This window comes from Sander lucioperca, chromosome 18 (genome assembly GCF_008315115.2).
Source record: "Sander lucioperca isolate FBNREF2018 chromosome 18, SLUC_FBN_1.2, whole genome shotgun sequence".
Taxonomy (NCBI): domain Eukaryota; kingdom Metazoa; phylum Chordata; class Actinopteri; order Perciformes; family Percidae; genus Sander; species Sander lucioperca.
Genome location: NC_050190.1, coordinates 25,150,526 through 25,171,065, shown reverse-complemented (window position 1 = coordinate 25,171,065; position 20,540 = coordinate 25,150,526). Strand labels below are relative to the sequence as shown.

Here is a 20,540-nt window from a genome sequence, read left to right as displayed (position 1 = left end):
GCAAGAAGTAGTAGAGAAGAAGAGAGCGGAAGTAAAGGAAAGTAGGCTGCCTGGCAACAGTACTAAACACATCCATGATAACCACCGACGTACCGCCAAGCATTGCATTTGTGCAATTATTAATGTTACTGCCACTTATCTCCAAGTGGAAATAACTGTCTGCCTCTTGATGTTACCAACACTCTTTCTATAAGGGCCGTTTTTTTTTTTTAGCTTTGACAAAGCGATCCCTCATGTTTTTCCACACTCTCCAGCAAAATACTTCTTTTCCCAGTGTGGTGTCTCTCTCTGACCACATATTTAAGGCTGTTTGACTCCCTGTGGTCTGTACATGGAGAATCATACAGATTTTTGTACAGGCAAACTTGCCCAACCAGTCTTCCCAGCCAACCATGCCGAAATGAAATGCGCAGCGCGTGCCGGGTTACAAAAAGGAGGTGCACGACCTCGCGCCGCAACTTGAGAAACATTCGCGCTGGAAACGAGAGGCGGTGACATAATTTAATGGCTTGCGCCGGGAACACCACAGCTACCATTAACCAAGCAATATCCCCCTGATCTTCTGCTTCATACACACACACACACACACACACAAATCCCCCCTCCTACTATATTCCAGCAGAAAATGAATCGCCTTTAATTAAGAGCACTACACCCCTACAGACTTATCAGGAAGTTAAAAAAGCGACCGTTTGAAATTACAGCTCAGATGTTATGATGACACCTGAGGAAAACAACGCATGTAAACTTCGTACAAAAACATACCCACAACCGCTCACTGCCAGACTAGCACAAACGGTGACATGATGAATGAAAGAGAAAACAAGCATAAGTGAATCTCTTCCTTCACTGACTGGTAATCATCTCAGCTCGGTCTGGTTGCTGGTGGTACAAAGCCCTCATCGTAATCCCACTAATCTGGAACGGTCACTAGGTCAACAGCAGCACAGACACCAAAGCCAGGCACAGCCAGAAATGTCCTCCTCTCCTTCTTCACATGAAAGATCTCAAGTGACATCGCTCGTCATATTAACTTATAGATAGACATGGTTCTGGACTCTACATACTGTTATTTTGAAAATTGAAACAAAAATATGTAAAAACAACAATGGGGCTATGATCACATACATATTTGCAGTCATGAGTATTGGCACTGTACAACAATATTTTCATTTGTAGTCTTTTTAGTACTTTTTGTGCATTCCATTCAAAACCCTGGAAAATACTAGACTTATTTTTCAGACTTTCTCAGCTCTGACAAACACATTTTTCCCTCATTGTGATGAGAAAAGCGGAGATAATGAGAAGATCACTCTTACCTGGTTCCAACTTTATGATCTTCACCGCAGCAAGCTCCCCTGTTTGTATGTTTCTGGCCTGAAAGACACAACAGCACAATGGTCAGCAAGGCTATCACAATACTGCCGTTACTGCTTTAATCAGAACTTGTATTCCAACTGTTCATGACAAAACTAGAAGTTTGATTAGTCGACCTACAGAAAAATAATTGCCAACTATTCTGATAATTCATTAATCATTTTTTCACACACAGCACACAGCCACTCAAATGTGAGGTTCTGTCACTTGGACCGTCAGCTGGACAAAACTAGAAATTTGACAACATCACCATGGGTTTTAGGGAATCATTATGGAATGGAATTTCATTTTCTGATATTTTATAGACCAAGTGATGAATCTACTGAGAAAAACAGCAGGGACCAATTTAGGATTGTTGGTCAGACAAAACAAGCACTTTGCTGATGAGCACTTGCAACTTGTAATTGGGGTTTTTTCACTATTACACTGTCACTATTTCCTGTGTTTTCTACTTAATATTTCTAAGCTAAACTTTTGATTGAAAAAAAAAATTAACAAACAGATTCATCAATAATGAAAATAATCGTCAGTTGCAGCCTTGAATATTACATAACATGATACTGTATTCTGATGGAACATCGGTTACAATTTTGGCCTACATAACCCTTAAACCAATAAATGCTATTTAGTTGATCCTTTCGCCTCTGAAAAAAGTGGAGCGGAAACATTCAACTGTGGGATACAAATGCCAGCACCTCCTCCAGTCAAATTCAACATCATTACATTCTTGAGTGAAGTAGTAGCTCAAACCTAAAGTCTGCTTAAACAAGCATCATCACCATTGCTCATGCTGGACAGTGTAGACCTTTAAATATCCCTGCTGTAGATGACTTGAGAGTCACTCAATTTTAGAGTAGCATCATTTTGTTCACTCTTGATATTCTTTTAGTTTCTTCTGTATATTTGGGCAGTACCATCAGTTTGGTACTTTGTTATGTCAATGGCAACATCCCAATGGTTATTAGATTTAAAAACATCCATCATTTGTGAAATTTCTATCTTAAAGTAGTTTGCACTGATTTCCAAATCCAGGTCAAGACGGGATGCTCCCTAATCCGTAGGAGTGAAGTGATGGGACGAGCAACTAAATCAACCGTAAACCACAAGACCCTCCAAGTATGGCCACCTTTCAACACAGGGAATGTGCTGGTGATTCGTACACATAAACAGAATAACACACAGAGCTTATACGTGTTCTGCAGCTGACACCGCAGGTGCATACACACAAACAAAGAACAGAAAACTATTATACAAAAAATGTTCACATGGGGCTGCGATTCAGCAGTATATGTACTGCTCTATGGCACATTTGTTCAGCTTTCAATTGTGGGAGTCAGTGAAGTAAAGACCACCAATACATGCTCACAACCTGTGTCTATCTTTACATTTCCTGAAGTAGCTAAAGTCAACCTGAGAACTAAACCCAGAAAGGGGAAGTTCTGAAATGACCATTCAAATAGTATGTGATTCAGCAGACAACACAAGCTTTAACAACCCCAAACAACCTTTACCTGGAGGAAGGAGTATTCTGGCATGTAACCTCTAAGATCTGACACAATATCAATCACCATATCTACATAGATCTAAGGTTCACTGTACTGTAGTGAAAATGTAGACGCTGACTCAATAAGCACGAAAATGTTTCCTTGCATCCAAATTTTAATAACTTCAAGTAAGTTCTGGCACACTAAAGGAATAGTGAAGAGCTAGGGCTGCTCGATTACGGAAAGAATCATAATCACGATTATTTTGGTCAATATCGAAATCACGATTATTTTACACGTATACTCGTTGACTTTTGGAAAGAAGTTATTATTGAATTTAAAAAACAAACAAACAGTGAAACAGTTAAACAAATCAACAGTAGAGGATGGATACCCGAACCGAGCCCTGGACAGATATTTAGAAATGATGCTCGGGTTCGGGTCGGGCTCTGTCACATCAGCGCGATAAGGCATTGAACATTTTAAATTAAACAGCTTATTAACGTGCGCTTGTTGCCCCGTGTGCGCTGATGCGCTCATCTGTTGACATTTGCGAATGCCTTCCTACAGTTGCTTAATAAAAGCTTTCTACACAAACAAACATACATGTCATTAGTATGAGAAAAAAAGAGATTTTAACTGTGTCGGGCTCGGTTACTGCTGTCGGACGCGGGCCGGGCTCGGACAGAAAAATGCGGCCCGATCTGCACTCTAATCAACAGTGAAAACACCTTGAACTGTGACATTTCCTCTCCATTCAGAACACAGGACAAAATAAGAGTTGACTTGCAAAACGTAATGTGCTAAATAATCGTCTTTCTCGATTACTCCGTTTTTGGGATCGTTAAGAGCAGAAATCGTAATCACGATTAAATATCAATTAATTGCACAGCCCTATGAAGAGCAGAGCATAAAAAATATTTAACTCTTATAAACACGTTTATAAAGTGAGTATAAGTGACCGTCAGTGTGTAGGATTCATTGGTTCCTTCTTTGTCATCCAACTCTGACTCAAGCACTGACAAAAGCAGATCTAGTATCAGTACTCCACTCACCTACATTACTGGCCTTTTGTAGATACTGTTACTGGCATTTCATCTGCTAATGCAAACTCAAAAAACTTGCTTAAATTATTTCTTTAAATAACCAAAAGATTCTGCTACATAATGCGTAGTAAACCTTTAAGAACTGATTCTAAAAGAAATTCCAGCATTTAAAAGGATATTATAACAACAACCTATGCTGAGAGCCAGGGGTATGACATTATAATGAAGATAAATGAATCATTATCTCCAGTAATAATACAGAGCAATATGATTTAATTAATTAATTAATTAATAAATCATCCAAGGCGAGGAATGCTGTGTCCATTAAAAGTCAACTGAGCACAGCAGGCCAAAGGAGGACTTTTTCCCAATTGAAGGTGTTTCTGCTGTCAGTGCGGCCCGGAACACACCCATAGTGAAACGCATGTTTAGACAGGGGCCTGATCATATTTAAGTCCGCTGCAGCCCTTAGCCTGCGAGCTGTGGGAGAATACCAGGCGCAGCATTCCACCAGTGGCCTTGTCTGGGGGTGGGGGCTGGCCAGAGAGGCTTTGTATGAAGAGGGACCATGACAGGCTGCCTCAACTATCACACCCTGGATCAGATAGATCGTCTGTTTAGCTGTGGCAGATGGATAAACAAGAACATTCCCCAGCAAAACACACCTCCCTACAGCCAACAGACAGTGAAAAATGTGGATACATCTTGTTTAGCTGGACAGTTTCTGTATAGACTTAATTTATTTTTCTCGTATCTCTCATTCAACATTTTGTTAGTGCAATGCAGGAGCACAGTGCCATCTTTATGTTTGTGTTTATATTACAGTACACGCCAACTAAGAATTTATAATCATTCCTCCAGTAACTTTCCTCAAAAACTGCATCCACTTGATACGAATACAGCCATAAAGATATGATAAAAACTGGATTTTACAGTACAGAAATGTTTTAACACTGGGATGTCATGTTCTGAGCTGTTCAGTCTGCTTGTTTGACTCTTGAATAATTGTAAATGTGTACATGTTGCTGTCTAAATGTAAATGTAACAGACTGCACTCTTACCCAATTTCATCTGAGTTACCTAAAAACAAAACTGAAAGGCTAAAGGCAGTAAATAAATAAATAAATAAATAAATAAATATAGTACATGAATGGTTACTTCTTTTTCCTCTAAAGTAACAGATATCAAAATACTGTAGCTTATAGTCTGGCAATATGTATTTTAACATAATCACCTGCACCATCATGTCAACGATACTGAGTGCAATTTGTAGACCTACAGTACAGATTATTTAAATGTATTAACTTATTATTACTTATTGTATTTCTACTCAATCTATATGTCTTTGTTCTGTTGTGAAAAAAGCTCAATAAACAAAGTAAAAAAAAAAAGATTCTACTCAATAACTCATAGTTAGCCAAAATCCATTTTAGGGAAAGATTACCGCGGGCTTTAATACATGCTTTAGACCAGTGATGGGTAACATTCTCTCCACGGCAGAAAGAAAAAAAGTGATGTGGATAAAATGGACAAGCAGGTACAAGCATTGGTCTCACTGAGCCTGAACAGTCAAACGGGTTCAGGAAATTGTTTCACTTAACTGTGATGCAGCTTGCACAACCAGTAAAACAACACTAGGGCTGCAACCATTATTTTTATTATTGATTAATCTGCTGACTTTATTCTTGATTAAATGACTAATAATTTAGTCGATAAATTCTCAAAAAATAGAGAAAAATGCTCATCATAGTTTCTCATAGTGACATTTTCAAATTGCTTGTTTTGTACCACCAACAGTCCAAAACCCAAAGATATTTCATTTACTATCATATATGACCAGGAAAAAGTAAGATATTTGAGGAGCATTTGACTGAATCAATCAAGCCATTACAGATTACTTTTCTTTTGATCTAATAATCGATTAATTAACTAATCAGTCTCTTATATCTCACAATTAATATATTACACAGCAGCTTGTTTCATGTGGCAGTATTACATGGTTAGGTACAATATGATTCCCACCCTCATTAAGCAATGTGGTTTCATCTGCGGTTATTCCTGCCAATAAGTGTATTTTAGTAGGCAGCTTCTGCCAAATGTGTTGGCCACATGTTATCATGACTTACAAAACAAACAACCCTCTGTCTTCAATTAAGTTGATTTGTCATGTGACGGTAAACAAAGATATGTCCAGCTCTAATGACAGGATGTGGGAACTTCACTGTACCTTGTACACGTCTCCATATGTGCCACTTCCCACCCTCTGAATGAGCTCAAAGTCATGCTGAGGGTTCCTCCTCTGGATTTCACCGCTTGGCCGAGGAAAGATATCCATGGTAGCTTGAACCAAACGATCCTTTACATTTAGTTGATACAATCTGGTGGCGGTGGTTTGATGAAGCAAAGGTCCTAAATATAGATGTTAATCACCGTTACTCAGACGGTCCTCCCTCGTGCTCCATGCCCTGATAGAGAGACATATGAAAAGTTTTGGAAGAAAACTGTTAAGAAAACCTTAATGTGACGTTATGGAAAAGGGATACTGGTAACACAAAGTTGAGAAATATTTCATCTGTGCGTGTATTTTGGACTATTACCCCTGACCATTGCATAAATTATACATACTGCAAACTTTTGCACATCCCCTGATCAATAGCATTGTATACCCTGCAATAAACCGTACAGCCTTCCTTCTTATCCCTTTCTGAAACATTATTATTTGTTCTTTTATCTATTCTGCGTTTATGTTCTTGACTAACGTTATAGCAGTACTTTGCCTCATTGTTGGTTCATTTTTAATGTTTATTGTATGCAACAAATACACCAAGGCAAATACTTTGCAAGTGAAAACTTGCTTTGGTAATAAATCAGATTCTGACAATCGCAACAGAAAAGATGAAGATATTCTGTCACATATCGTGACATCTGCCAGCCAACACCAACAGCTTAACCTAGAAATGTAATTCCTTATAAACTACTAACGTTACTCACATTAAAGTTACTCATAGCTTGTCCTACACATTAAAATGACTAGGGTATAACGTTAGCATGGACACTGTGGTCATTCCAGCAAATAGCCAGAGCCAGGTCTAACGTGAGTTAGGGAGCTTTAGCATCCAGGCAAGTGAGCTAACAGCTAGCGCTAATGCTAACTAGCAAACGTTAACTTAGCTTTGCCACTGGTTCTAACTTCAACTGTGCCTACCTTTTACAATGCAAACACCGTGGCGAGTGTGTCTTGCATTTTAAGTCTTTTAGAGGCCTTTAACCGTACGATGGCGTCGAATAGTAGCACAAAAAAGAAGAAAAGCGTCCCCTTTGTTATCGAGGAAACAGTAATAAACTTCAGTTGGCTGTTGCTGTTCACTCCGTCTCCTACGGTGCAACAGCAACGCAGACGTTAACGACAGTCGAGTTCGGTCCTCGCACGAATTGCAGCATTAAGTTTAACCGTTGACATGTCATTTCCCTCTGCTGACAGTTTTAGAGAAGCCTCGCACTCCTGTGTTAAATATGAACGGTAAACTACATCAATAATTTCAAGTATTACTCTTAAATGTATTCCCCCAAAAAAAATCTGCCGAAAAAGCAACAGTCTGTTGCTAATCTCTGTGGAGTCGATCCTGCTGCATTCATGAACTCCTCGAAAGATCTAAACTCTCGAAAGAAAAAAGGAATACCTAGAAAATGTCGGGTGCCATAGCCACAATCAAGTATTAAATTGACTTTTTTGCACCAATTACTGCTACTGGTAGGGATTTTTTGTTTCAGCACATACATGCCAAAAGTATTGCAGAAGGTTCTGACATCCCCAGTTTTTAATTAGGTACATTTACTCCACTACTGTAATCAAGTACAAGTCTTAGGCACTTGTAACTTTCTGCATAGTACTGCATAGTAGAACTATTGAACTTTTTACTCCACTTCATTTATCTAGTTACTTTGCAGATTTGCAAATATTAAAAACCTAGAATGACAAAATGAAATATAATGCATTTGTTATACAGTAAATTAAACTACTGGAAAACCCATATAAAATAATTTAGCTACAATCAGCTCCACCTTGGTTAGCGACAACATTAAAATACAGTAATATTAATCATGCAGTATAGTATAACTTTGACAGAGACTATTTTGCCTGCATAGTGGATACTTCTTTTGCACTTTTATAATTTGAAATGCAGGGCTTTTATTTGTAAAGCTGTACTTTTTACTCCACTACATTTATTTGACAATAATAGTTACTTTTAACATTTAAAAAAAAAAATTGCTTATATGACACGATGTAGTACTATACTACCAATCTACCCAGTAGTATAAAAGTATTTAATATAATTGGCTCCACATTGCCGAACTACAACATTAAATTTATCTCACATGGGCTATTTGTTATTTGTTAGTGATAAAAAACAGAATAATATAATAGTACTTTATATAGTACTTTTACGTTTGATACTAAGTACATTTTACTGATAATATTTCTGTATTTTTAATTAACATTTTGAATTCAGGACTTTTAAAGGATACTTATACCACCACCTACTAGGCATAGGCTACATCAGTATGTAGAGTAATTTCTGTAGAGATATTTTCGATAGTACGCGAAGGCAGCACGTTTACCATTTTCTGTGTAATTACCGCCACCTACCGATGGAAGCTGTAAATACATGTTCATAGCAGACTCAATGAAAGCGACTGGAACTCAATTGCAACAGCCATACTTCACATTCTCAGTGGTTGCACTCATTCTAACACAATGCCCGCTGAACCACATTAATTTTCTTTTCGCAACTTTAAGCTGCTACATTACACTGAGTAGGAACAACAGACAACAGCGCCCCCTGGCTACATGCATGAGTCCTGCATCACGCTGGGAATAAAAGCTCCATCATCCTCCTGCGATACGAGCATCGTTTTGGTGGAGCTAGGACATCCTCCCAACCCTTCGACACTCATGACTGCCGACTAGGGTCGCTCTCTAACGGACAAACAGAGGGATATAAAGACAGTATTATGGCAAAACACCGTAAAGACAGAGACAGCTGGGGTGAGTGTACGTACAATATTTGATATTTCATGCGTTCCCTGACGCACATACATTTTTTTTTCTTATTCCTGTCGAGGCGAGGGTGTAAGCAATGCAGCCAATTAGATGTTTATTTCTGACTCCACCATAAAGGGCTTGTTTTTCTTTCGACAAAATTGTGCCCAGTGTGTATTTATTTTGATCCTCATAATATCTAATATTACCGATGGTGAGAAATATACATATTTTTTATGTTTGTCACTGAATGGATATCGGCCAATAGAGCATAAGCTAACAGACATTTTCACCATTTAAATCTGTAGTGATTTTTTTTTTTTTTTCAATGAGCAGCATACAGGAAATACTCTGTTTGGTTGGTCCAGGCCCCAATAAGGCCTGGAAATAACCTTCTGATTTTATTGTGTTTATCACACTGAGCCTGTTATGATGCTCTGTGGTGCATCTGGCATCCAATTATGTAATATTGCATCAGTGGAATACCTTGTCACTATTATCACCATCATCTTTATACTAATCATTACTGCTATCATAAGAATCACCTCCACCACTATGATTGTAATGATAACGAGCATCCTAATTGTCACTGACATCACTCTATGGCTCATGTTAACTTTAAATACAGGCCTGCAAGGAGAGGAAAAAAAGGGAACTGCATGGCTCTATCAAGGTTGAGGAAAAGGGGGGAAATGCTGCTGTTTGTCATGAGAGAGTTTATCTGGTTTGACCCACTTAAAGCAGACAGTGCTTCTGACGTCGTCGGTTTGTTTTAGGAGCAGAAGCAACATGATCAGGTTAACCAGGGAAAGGCTCGTCCCGGGCCCGGGTGAGGCCTTTGCAGGAGATGTGAAGTCAAACTGACAGTCCTATTCAGGCCGAAGAGGAAACCGTGGCTGATTCCTCCTTAAATTATGCATTCCTGGCACCCTGCATTAATCTTTTAGCACATTCCCAAATTTGTATTGTTATTCCTTAATCTGTCCCAGTGCCTTTGTAAGATGTATAGACATGCTTAATTACAACCTTAAAATGAACATCACAGCTGCACAGATTGAAGTAAGTGACGTGTATGGATTTTCTTCTTTTTAAAACCTCAGAAATCCTTTTGTTCATTGCAGAATGTGCATGGTCAGACACAAGTTTGTTGTATAAAGCATGCATTACATGAACGGGATTTGGAAGCTAAAATTCCCCCAATCTGGGCATCCGGACGTTCATGCAGCTCACACTTCATGGGACAGCAGAGATTAGAAACCCACTGAGTCACTGCCAGGAAAGCGCCAGAAAAAGCTCTGAATGCACATGATCTCATTTGACACAAACAGATGGGGTGGATTGCATGGCATGATTCATTATTAGTATTAACAAGCTTGCAGGCGATGCTATTGATCTGGTGCTAACAGGAAGGAATAATGGACTCAAGTTTCCTGTTTCCTCGCCTTAATGGACCACTAAGTTTGCTTTTCATCACTGTGAATAAGTTCTGGCTGATCGCTCATTCATATAATAACATATTAGTTGACATTCCTCATATAGACATAATACCATTTTAGTTGACTTTCCTTATACTGTATAGGCCTAACAACATTTTAGTTGACTTTCCTCATATAGGCCTAATAACATTTTAGTTGACACAAGTGTGTGTAATTCAGGCCTGTGTGTAATGTGTGTATTAACAACAGAGTGAAAAACACTGTAATTTCCCCTTGTGGAATTAATAAAGTATATATCATTATTATTATTATTTATTATTAACTACAAGTAATTATGTAGGAAAATACCAGCAGCATCAACATGATCATTTGTCTGCATGCAACCATATTCAAAGTTAAAAATGTTAAGTTAATGTTCATTTTTCCGTCTTTCAGGGACATTCCCCAGAGCACTACTCCATTACTGGAATCTTTTTCCCCTCTGTCTTGTGCTCCAGGGTCCCTCAGTGATAAAAATGTCTATGACTGGAGCTCAGAGGAGGAGGAGCCGGATGGACGGGCCCGGCCCGTGCAGGTGCTGCTGGTCAAAGACGACCACACCTTCGAGTTGGACGAGGCGGCGCTGAGCCGCATCCTGCTGGCGGAGGAGGTCAGAGACCGAGAGGTGGTGGCCATCTCTGTGGCTGGAGCTTTCCGCAAGGGCAAGTCCTTTCTCATGGACTTTATGCTGCGTTACATGTACAACCACGTAAGTGTCTGGGTCTATGCAGGGGATGGAGTTGAGCTTTTGAATCTGGAGAATACTCAGATTATTTTGCTGCTGTTTTGTATTTTTCTGCTACTTTAAATATGAGGACTGCGGTTTGACTTTTGTATATTGGGGTGTGACCAAACTCACCAGTCATTTTCCACTGAGGCTGCCAATATCTGATATTTTGCTATACTATTTTCATGCAAAAGATAATATTCATTCATTCAATTCCCCTGTGTCAGGGTGGAAAAGTCTGTGATTTAGCTCATTGTTGGATATTTAAAAGTTGCATTTAAACAAAGACTTGTCACATTTGTTCAATGATTACAATTTGGAAGAGTGGCCAGAAAATAATAGGATGCAGTACATAACTGGATGTAAATAAATGAATAGGTAAATAAATAAAAGCATGGTTAGGAATTAAAAAGAGTAATAGAAGGTTTTAGACTGCTTTGTTGTAGTTAAAGGAATACCCATCAGTTTATTGGTACTACTGTAGGGGGGGGCTTGTATATACATGTATTTTAATATGTATTATATTATAATATTATAAGATATTTAAACCATTGAACAACCACTTCTGCTCACATTGTGTTCAGGCATCAGAAGGCTGGCTCGGAGAAGCAGACGAGCCACTGACGGGCTTCTCCTGGAGGGGGGGCTCAGAGAGGGAGACCACAGGGATCCAGATCTGGAGTGAGGTCTTCCTGGTGGACAAGCCAGATGGAAAAAAGGTAAAGACCTGTGACTGTATGCCATTCTCTAGATAGTCTAGATTATTACAATGCAACAAGGTATAATGAGACATTCATCATTAAATATGACATATATACTTTACCTATATCTTTATTAACCTTTTTCTGTGTTTTAACACTTCCTTTTCTACATTTGTATCCGTCTTGACAACAGGTCTGCCCCTTGCCACATATTCAGTCACATGCATTCACACTTAGAAGCTGCCCAGTAAAACCACACTTGAAGGAAGCCATTTCTGCATTTAGAGACTTCTATCCAGCTCATTTTTTGCACCTGCATCAGCCAAATGTCTCCCTCTTTAGTCTGCACAGCTAAAGCAAGAGTGCTACTGATTGTCAGCTTTACGTTTCATGCAAATGAATTGTCCTTTCGATATTTATTTTAAATCAAGATCAATTTGGCCCTTTCAAGATCTTTTCTCCATTTAAATCTCCATTGAAAATCAGTCTGACGACCTCACTCATTTTTCTTGCCTATAAGTATCCTGCCACTAAAGGACTTCCAGGCTTTTCCAATCCCTCACACACTATTACAACAGTGCAGTAGAAGCGTGAGAAACCCTGCAGCAAAGGTCAGTGTGTTCGTCTGTTTCATTTCACAGGTCGCTGTATTGCTAATGGACACACAAGGCACGTTTGACAGCCAGTCGACGCTGAGGGATTCAGCCACTGTGTTTGCACTGAGCACAATGATAAGCTCCATGCAGGTACGTTCACCCATCTGACCCAGCTTTGCTTTAGTAAAGGCTATTTATAGTTATGTGAATGAATGGTTTGTATGTTTAGCCGAGCTAGTGGCAGTGTTCTAGGGGTGGTCTGTACACCACTTTGGTCCAGACTAAAATAGCTCATCAACTATTGAATGGATTGCCACAAAAATGTATACAAACATTCCCGGTTGTTATGTTCCTTTGGTTTCACACGCCAAAATAATTTTTATTAAATACTCTATATTTCCATTTGAAAGAAATGTTGCTATAAATAAATGGTCTTTTTCAGGTTTACAACATCTCACAGAATGTACAAGAGGACGACCTGCAGCACTTACAGGTGAGACTGTCAAGTGTCGACACTAAGGCATAATCAGACATGATGCAAATTAGTATTTGTCTATATGCATTTTCTTGTAGCAGAAACATAAATCTTGTAAAAGAAATACTATTGAAGCCAAATTCTGAATGAATGCGCTCCCATAGAATGTAAAGCATTCATTCCTGTTGATCTTTCTTCAAAATACAATTTCACATCTGCACTCATTTCGTCTTATCTGTCTTATTTCAGCTTTTCACAGAGTACGGCAGACTAGCTATGGAAGAGACTTTCCTCAAACCATTCCAGGTACTGTAAATCATTTTCACTCGCTGGATAGATTTGCAACAGTGCTGCTGACTGCATCCAAATGTCAGGAAATGACATTTACAAATTATTATCGGTGTTTGCTTTAAGCATCTTGAAATATTGGACTGAGGTTTGTTACGTAAGGAAAGAATTTGAACACAGTGGTGGAATGTAACGAAGTACATTTACTCAAGTACTGTACTTAAGTACACATTTGAGGTACTTGTACTTGACTTAAATCTTTTCTTTCCATGCCACTTTCTACTTCTATTCCGCTACATTTTAGAGAGAAATATTGTACTTTTTACTCCACTACATTCATCTGACAGCTTTAGTTACTAGTTACTTTACAAATAAGACAAAACACATGGTTTATAAAATATGATGTTTAATTATAAATGAAACTATCCAACAATATAACGGTCTACAAGTCCAGCTGAAATGATTAGACCATTAAACACCTAGTTGATTGATAGAACTGTTTGGATTGTTTCCAGTTTCTAAAATGGGAAGATTTTTCTGCATTGAGTACTTTTACTTTTAAGGTTATTTTTTTTCCCAGGCAATTTAGGCCTTTAATTCCACAGGACAGATGAAGACGGAGTCAAACCTGCGGCCGCTGCGTCGAGGAGTAAACCTCTATATATGTGCACCCGCGCTACAAACTGAGCTAACCCGGCCACAGGACTTTTACTTTTAAAAACTTAAAGTAAAAGTTCCTGGTGATACTTACATACTTTTACTTAAGTAACATTTTCAATGCAGGACTTTTACTTGTAACAGAGTATTTTTACAGTGTGGTATTAGTAGATCTGAAGGGCGCCTGGGTAGCTCACCTGGTAGAGAAGGCGCCCATTTACAGAGGCTCAGTCCTCGACGCAACAGTTCAGGGTTTGAGTCTGACCTGTGGCCATTAGCTGCATGTCTTCCTCCTCTCTCTCCCCCCTTTCCTGTATATTAAAGGCTACAATTATCTTTAAAAAAGTGAAGGATCTGAATACTTTTTCCACCACAGTTTGAACATAATGTACAGTACAATATATCATTAACAAGAGTTACATGGTTGCTTTGTTTCGGTCCCAGTCCATGATTTTCCTTGTTCGAGACTGGAGCTTTCCATATGAGTTTCCCTACGGACAGGAGGGAGGCATGAAGTTCCTTGAGAAGAGACTTAAGGTCAGTTGAGACTGATATCGTGTAGTTTTAAACAATCGTTTGACAGATCCACATGAGGCTGATCAAACCAAACGAATGATACACATGGTCGTTTTTGTGGTTTAGATCTCAGAGAACCAACATGAAGAGCTGCAGAATGTGCGTAAACACATCCACTCCTGCTTCACCAACATCTCCTGTTTCCTGATGCCTCACCCCGGCCTCAAAGTGGCCACCAACCCACACTTTGACGGAAGAATTATAGGTACACTTCCTCCGTCTCATAACATATTTCATTCAATGTTTCACGAACACAGAATAGTTTCTTGTTGAACGTTTTCTGACCGCGTGTGATCGTCAAAGTCAGGTTGAAATTGACTGACACAAATTGACATTTGCAACACACAGGATAATTAAACATTTCAACATGAAATAACTTTAGTCACAGCAAAAAAATGGCACCGTCTGTCTTGACAACTTTTGGATGGATTGCCGTGAAACTTTATACAGACCTTCATGTTTCTCAGAGGATGAATTCTACTGACTTTATTGATACTCTGACTTTTCCTTTAGCGCCACCACGAGGTTGACATTTTGTTGTTGTTGCTGTGAAATGTCTCTTGAGGATTGCCACGAAAGTTGGCATATACCTCAATTGTAATACCTTTAGCAATCCCATGACTTTAAATCTATTATCAGGTCAACATTTGAAAATTGTCCAGTATGTTTTGGTTTATGACTATATTCTTGCAAAAGCACAGGTTGCAAAATATAGAAACCATTAATACAAAGAATCATAAACATATATCTACAAATCTAAACTAAACTGCCTGAATTCTAGAGGTGGAACTGGTGTAAATATGTTATCCTGCAGCCAGTGCCCAGTATTTATGAATTGTGCAGGAGCAGGTGGTGCACTGGAGTTTTTGAGAAACAGAACTCTACTTATTTCCTGGACTAGCACCGCACATACCACCAGAAGCTGAATATAACAAACCAAATTTGAATGAATTTCAGCACGTACTGTAGTGTTCACCGGCCGTTGCCTCTCCTCCCCTGTCTAGAGATCGACGGCGAGTTCATCAACAACCTGAAGGTTCTGGTCCCGTGGCTTCTCAGTCCTCGTAACATCGACGTGAAGGAGATCAACGGCAGCGAAATCACCTGCAGAGGCCTGTTGGAGTACTTTAAGGTCAGAACAAAGAAGCATGTTAGTTCATATGAAACAAGCCAACACTGCACTTTCTTTTGCTCTTTCTTATGAGTATTAGTAACTATTAAACTCGGACTATGTTTCTGCACACAACTGTGACTAAATCCAACATATTTATATTACTGAATGTAACCAGTTCTATTACTTTTAATGCTTTTTGTCATCCCTTTATTTCAGGCATACATCAAAATTTACCAAGGTGAGGAGCTGCCACATCCGAAGTCAATGCTGCAGGTACATTTCTCCATCGCCTTCATTTTTATTGCAACTCCCTCTACTACTTTTGTCTCAATACACTTTAAAGTTACTATTAATGTTGGTGTATATAGTATTCAGTACCTTTTATTTTAAATTATATTTTTATATTAAGTTTTAAAGTTCTTTGTGACTGTGACACATTTCCCTGCGAAAGATCAATAAAGTTCATCTTGTTTTATTTGATCTTATATTACCTTATTTATATATTTTTGATCTGCTTCCTCTCAGGCCACAGCAGAGGCGAATAATTTGGCAGCAGTAGCAGCCGCAAAGGACCTGTACAACAAGAAAATGGAGACGGTAGGTGAAAACAGGATTTTAAAGTAAATCCCAAACTATCCCTGGGCTGCCTAATCCTTCTCCCTTCTGTTCCCAGGTCTGTGGGGGTGACCGGCCCTTCCTGGCCCCCAGTGAGCTGCAGACCCGACACAGCCTCATCAGGGAGGAGGCCCTGCAGGTGTTTCGGGGCGTGAAGAAGATGGGAGGCGAGGAGTTCAGCCGCCGCTACCTGCAGCAGCTGGAGGGAGAAATCGACGAGGTGTTTGTCCAGTACATCAAGCACAATGACTCCAAGAACATTTTCCACGCAGCCCGGACGCCGGCCACCCTGTTTGTAGTCATCTTTGTCATGTACGTGGCTGCGGGCATCACAGGCTTTGTGGGCGTGGACGTCATTGCCAGCTTGTGTAACATGATCCTGGGTCTGGCATTGATCACTCTCTGCACCTGGGCCTACATCCGCTACTCCGGGGAATACCGAGAACTGGGCGCCGTCATCGACCAGGTGGCCGGTGCACTGTGGGACCAGGTAGTTCAACGAACACATAAACATTAATGAAGTTAAGAATACATGCAACAATGCTCTAACTTGATCAATATTTGAATCAATACTCACCAAGTTGCAAAATCGACAGCAAGAGTCTTTACACACAATCCAGAGAGTAGGGCTGCTTGATTATGGAAAACATCATAATCACGATTATTTTGGTCAATATTGAAATCTGGATTATTTAACACGATTACTCATTGACTTTTGGAAAGATGTTGCATTTCTTGAAGTTAAAAAAAAACTGAAACAGTGAAAACACCTTGAACTGTGAAATTTCGCTTAACACTTTTCCCATTGAACTTATTGAATTCCCCTTAAAATAAATTATTTAAAAAATATATTCAAATGTTTAAATAGTATTACACAATAATTATAATAACACCGAATAAGGTCAACTGTTGTAGTGCCCTTTCACAATCTCTTGAAAACAAGTTCACAAATCAAAGAAAAACGGAATAATCATTTTTCTCGATTACACTGTTTCTGTGATCGTTAGGAGCCAAAATCGAAATTGTGATTAAAGTTCGATTAGGTGCACAGCCCTAACAGAGAGATAATAAAAAAATGTTTCTTTATGTGTACACACACATGAACACACATTTCCCCTGCAAATTTAGAATTTCAGGGTTCCCCCCCCATCCATTTTCACGGGGTTCCACAGATACAAAAACACGAAAATGAACAGAAATGAATATTTCCATATATTGAAGTAGTTAACAGAAATACAGTTTGTCTGCACAGTTGTAAAAGTAAGAAGAGCTGTAGTAAAGAGAGCCAAAAAATGTGTTTTAGGACTGGATTTCAAATTCTCAACTGAGCCAAAATCACTACAGTCAGATATTCAGCACTTATGGAGCAATGAAGATGTTATACATAGTTTAATAATGTACTGTATACACAACGGAGCCAATCTGTAAAAGCTTTTTAATGTATCTTAAATAGTAAAACATGTGAGTCAAAGTTATAATAATGACTATTTTTAATCATTGTTTATTCAACTGATAACTTTCTCAATGAATGGCCATCACAACGCCCAACTTGACTTATTTAAATTATTGTTCTGTCCCAACAGGAATCCTAAACACAAACCAGTACATTGTACAATCATAGACGAATATAAAAACTACTCATTTTTGAGAGGCTGGAACTATTATAAATGGAAACTGTTTAATTTTCTAATTGACAAATCAATTAATCAAAAAAAAAAAACACATCCAGAATACACTTTGTACAGCAGAGACAAATACTGTACACTCTTCTTATTATCTTACATCTTAATAGTAAATTAGGTGATACATACTTTAAACCACTAGAGGGGAACAAACTCCTTTAAATCAGTGGCAGAGAGGACAAATCCATTTACCGCAATAATGAATTGTAATTGAACATGCTTTATCTCACACTATATCTTTCTTTCTTTTTTTAATGCCTTTACAGGGAAGCACAAATGAGGTAAGTGGAGCAAGCAAAGTGGGAATATTGACAAAGACAGGGATCATTTAGATCCTCAGAGCAACATGCACATAAATACGATGGTACATTGGAATGTTTTTTTTAACTTTTATGTGTCACTTTTTTTGCTATTTTCTTCACCGTTACCCATCCACATTCCTCCTAAACTTGCTCGACTGCATACTGACCCTGGCATTATTTGAAGCGATCTCGGGGAGTTAAATCCTCTGCCTGTAACCACCATCTCTTCTCGTCTCTGCTCCACAGGCTCTCTACAAGCTGTACAATGTAGCGGCCAATCACAGGCACCTGTACCACCACGCCTTCCCCGGCGGGCCTCAGGTGGACAAGGATGCAGAGGAGCAAGACAAGAAGAGGGACTGATTAGTTAAGACAGAATATACCAGGGACTTCATGGTGAGGAGGAGGAGGAGGAGGAGGAACATCCTCACCCATCAGGCACTCTTTTATTCTGGTATTGGCTGGTGCTGCCCACCAATACATCCACTACTTTAAACCTTATAACGGACTGTATAATGTTCATGTATAGGCAGTGTCAGAGCATCCTCTCAGTGGGTGCCTGTTTTCAAAGGATGGATGCTGTTTATTTCATTGTCTCACTTTTTGTCTGTGATCAAATATCACCTGTACAGATACTGCAGGCTCTCCTCGAGGAGACCTCGGCATGTCCAACCTCCAGTCAGCTGTTGATTTCACATCAGACGGGTCCCCCCCCCATCATTTAATTGTCACGACGATGATTTTCAAAGTATAGCCAAATCTGTGAAATCCCCACTTGTGACGGTTGTTCTGTTCTTTGAAGTTTAGTGGCGTTTATAAGAAACAATATCTATGATCTGCGATGTTTGAAAGCCAAAAGATGTACTGTATGTTTAATAATGAAGCGTTACAAGCACCATCAGCATGGTAAGTGGTTAATGTTTGTCATCTTTAAGCTCTTAAACCAGGTATACTTTATAAAAGCATTGAGTTTTAATGGTTGTGACAAAGTGGTATTGTGCCATAACATGTAAAAATGATTTCACATCTACTGCAGCCTGCCTCCTGCTAAATGCACACACTCAATGGCACATTTGATTAGTTGTATGCACTTTGTTTTGTTTTGTAGGTGGATTTCTGCATCAGGGAGTTGCTTTGTGCTGACATGTACTGTACTTTGAAATAGCAGCACTGGGTGAAAAGACAAAAACAGAATAGTTCAAAGTTTACACAACATAGCTGACATTATCGCTCACTTTGTAGTCTGCTTGCAGTTTTGTAATTACGCAGTGATCCTCTATATGTGCGTTTGGTCTTTGAGGTTGAGGGGAAAGAGCGTGTTTGGTTTCCATTGTGATGTAGAGGTGGTGGGTGAAACCATTGTTGTGTTTCTCACTGAATGTTCGAGCAAATCCGAGGAATGTAGCTATTCTGTGGCCACTGAGGAATCAAAGCTAGTTGTTATTAGGCGGGGCGACAGGCCTGCTTTGGAAAAAGGATCCTCATTCCACATCTCTTGTATCATCTTCATAGACTTAACTTGAATCATCTGTGAAAAACTGTTGCACGGTTAAAGAAGCCAGGCCCCCGACTTTTTTTTTGTGTCTCCAAAACAGCTTGCATTTGTAAACAAAAGGCTTGTATCAGTGACAGGACTTTTTGGCTTCGTAGACCATTACTGTACATTTGTATAACTGTGGTTATTGTTTTTAGCTCACTGAATAGCCCAGAATCATAGCGCTCACTGTAAAACATCTGCATCGCATACAGCTGCAGCATTGAAATGTTTTTTCTTTTTTCTGGTCACCAACAGTGCAGGAACACAGTCATGCATATTTAGCAAGTTTATACTGAGGTTTGACCTCAAGGGTTGGAAATGTAAAGGCACTGCAAGAGAGTGGCTTCTTGAGTCTTCCACAATATATAATCAACATCAGTGAGGCCTTCACACAAAGAACCATCTAAGTCCAGTTTAAGATTTGTGAGGTTTTGAAATCCACTTTCTTCATGGCTGTGTTGGAGTGTCCATTCATAAGTCAGAAAAGTAGCATTTGTTTACATTGTGTTTACACTCCAAATTAAATGGTAATTGAAGATAGTATCTGTTAAGAAAAGAAAATGTAACACAACCTATTATTCTTGGATTTAACAATTCATTCCTGAAGCCGCCCCCATCGACTCTTAAATCATCTCCGGATATGGTGGGAGCCTCAGTGTACTGAAAGGTCAAATCAATCAACCTCTTCCAAGTCAACACTGCTAAGTTTCCACACACGCATTGCAATTTCACTTACAAGGAAATAACTAATAAAGTTGGACCAAATGAATGAAAACTAAGACTTGAGTTATTTCTTTAGAGATTCCCTCCAGACATCTTTTAAGACAGAAATACTTGTATCTGATAA

General features: G+C 39.1%; 2 protein-coding genes across 15 annotated transcripts in view; one reads left to right on the top strand and one right to left on the bottom strand.

The window, feature by feature from the left end:
• The window catches only part of map4k5 (mitogen-activated protein kinase kinase kinase kinase 5), a 34,941-nt gene extending 27,391 nt beyond the window's left edge, over nucleotides 1-7,550 (bottom strand). For 5 of the 13 annotated variants that reach the window (XM_035994868.1, XM_031309843.2, XM_035994872.1 and 2 more), the window contains exons 1-3: nucleotides 7,113-7,549; nucleotides 6,135-6,372; nucleotides 1,320-1,377 (exon numbers count right to left, since the gene is read on the bottom strand). In XM_035994868.1, the coding sequence (XP_035850761.1) occupies nucleotides 1,320-1,377; nucleotides 6,135-6,242 (166 nt within the window). In that variant the 5' untranslated portion in view covers nucleotides 6,243-6,372; nucleotides 7,113-7,549. Of the gene's footprint in view, nucleotides 1-1,319; nucleotides 1,378-6,134; nucleotides 6,373-7,112 lie in introns of all 13 variants that reach the window. The other 8 variants (XM_031309847.2, XM_031309852.2, XM_031309849.2 and 5 more) reach the window with 2 other exon arrangements.
• Nucleotides 7,551-8,649: 1,099 nt separating this feature from the next.
• Nucleotides 8,650-20,468, top strand: atl1 (atlastin GTPase 1). Of its 2 annotated transcripts, none has more exons than XM_031309867.2 (14): nucleotides 8,650-8,960; nucleotides 10,882-11,132; nucleotides 11,735-11,869; nucleotides 12,493-12,597; nucleotides 12,890-12,940; nucleotides 13,172-13,228; nucleotides 14,312-14,404; nucleotides 14,510-14,648; nucleotides 15,448-15,575; nucleotides 15,774-15,830; nucleotides 16,083-16,154; nucleotides 16,231-16,662; nucleotides 18,121-18,135; nucleotides 18,403-20,468. In XM_031309867.2, exons 1-14 carry the CDS (start codon nucleotides 8,921-8,923, stop codon nucleotides 18,517-18,519), a joined length of 1,692 nt encoding a protein of 563 aa, XP_031165727.1. In that variant the 5' UTR covers nucleotides 8,650-8,920; the 3' UTR covers nucleotides 18,520-20,468. The 2 variants fall into 2 exon arrangements, with proteins under 2 accessions (XP_031165727.1, XP_031165728.1); XM_031309868.2 differs by having other exon boundaries at nucleotides 8,653-8,954.
• The last annotated feature ends 72 nt before the right edge of the window (nucleotides 20,469-20,540 follow it).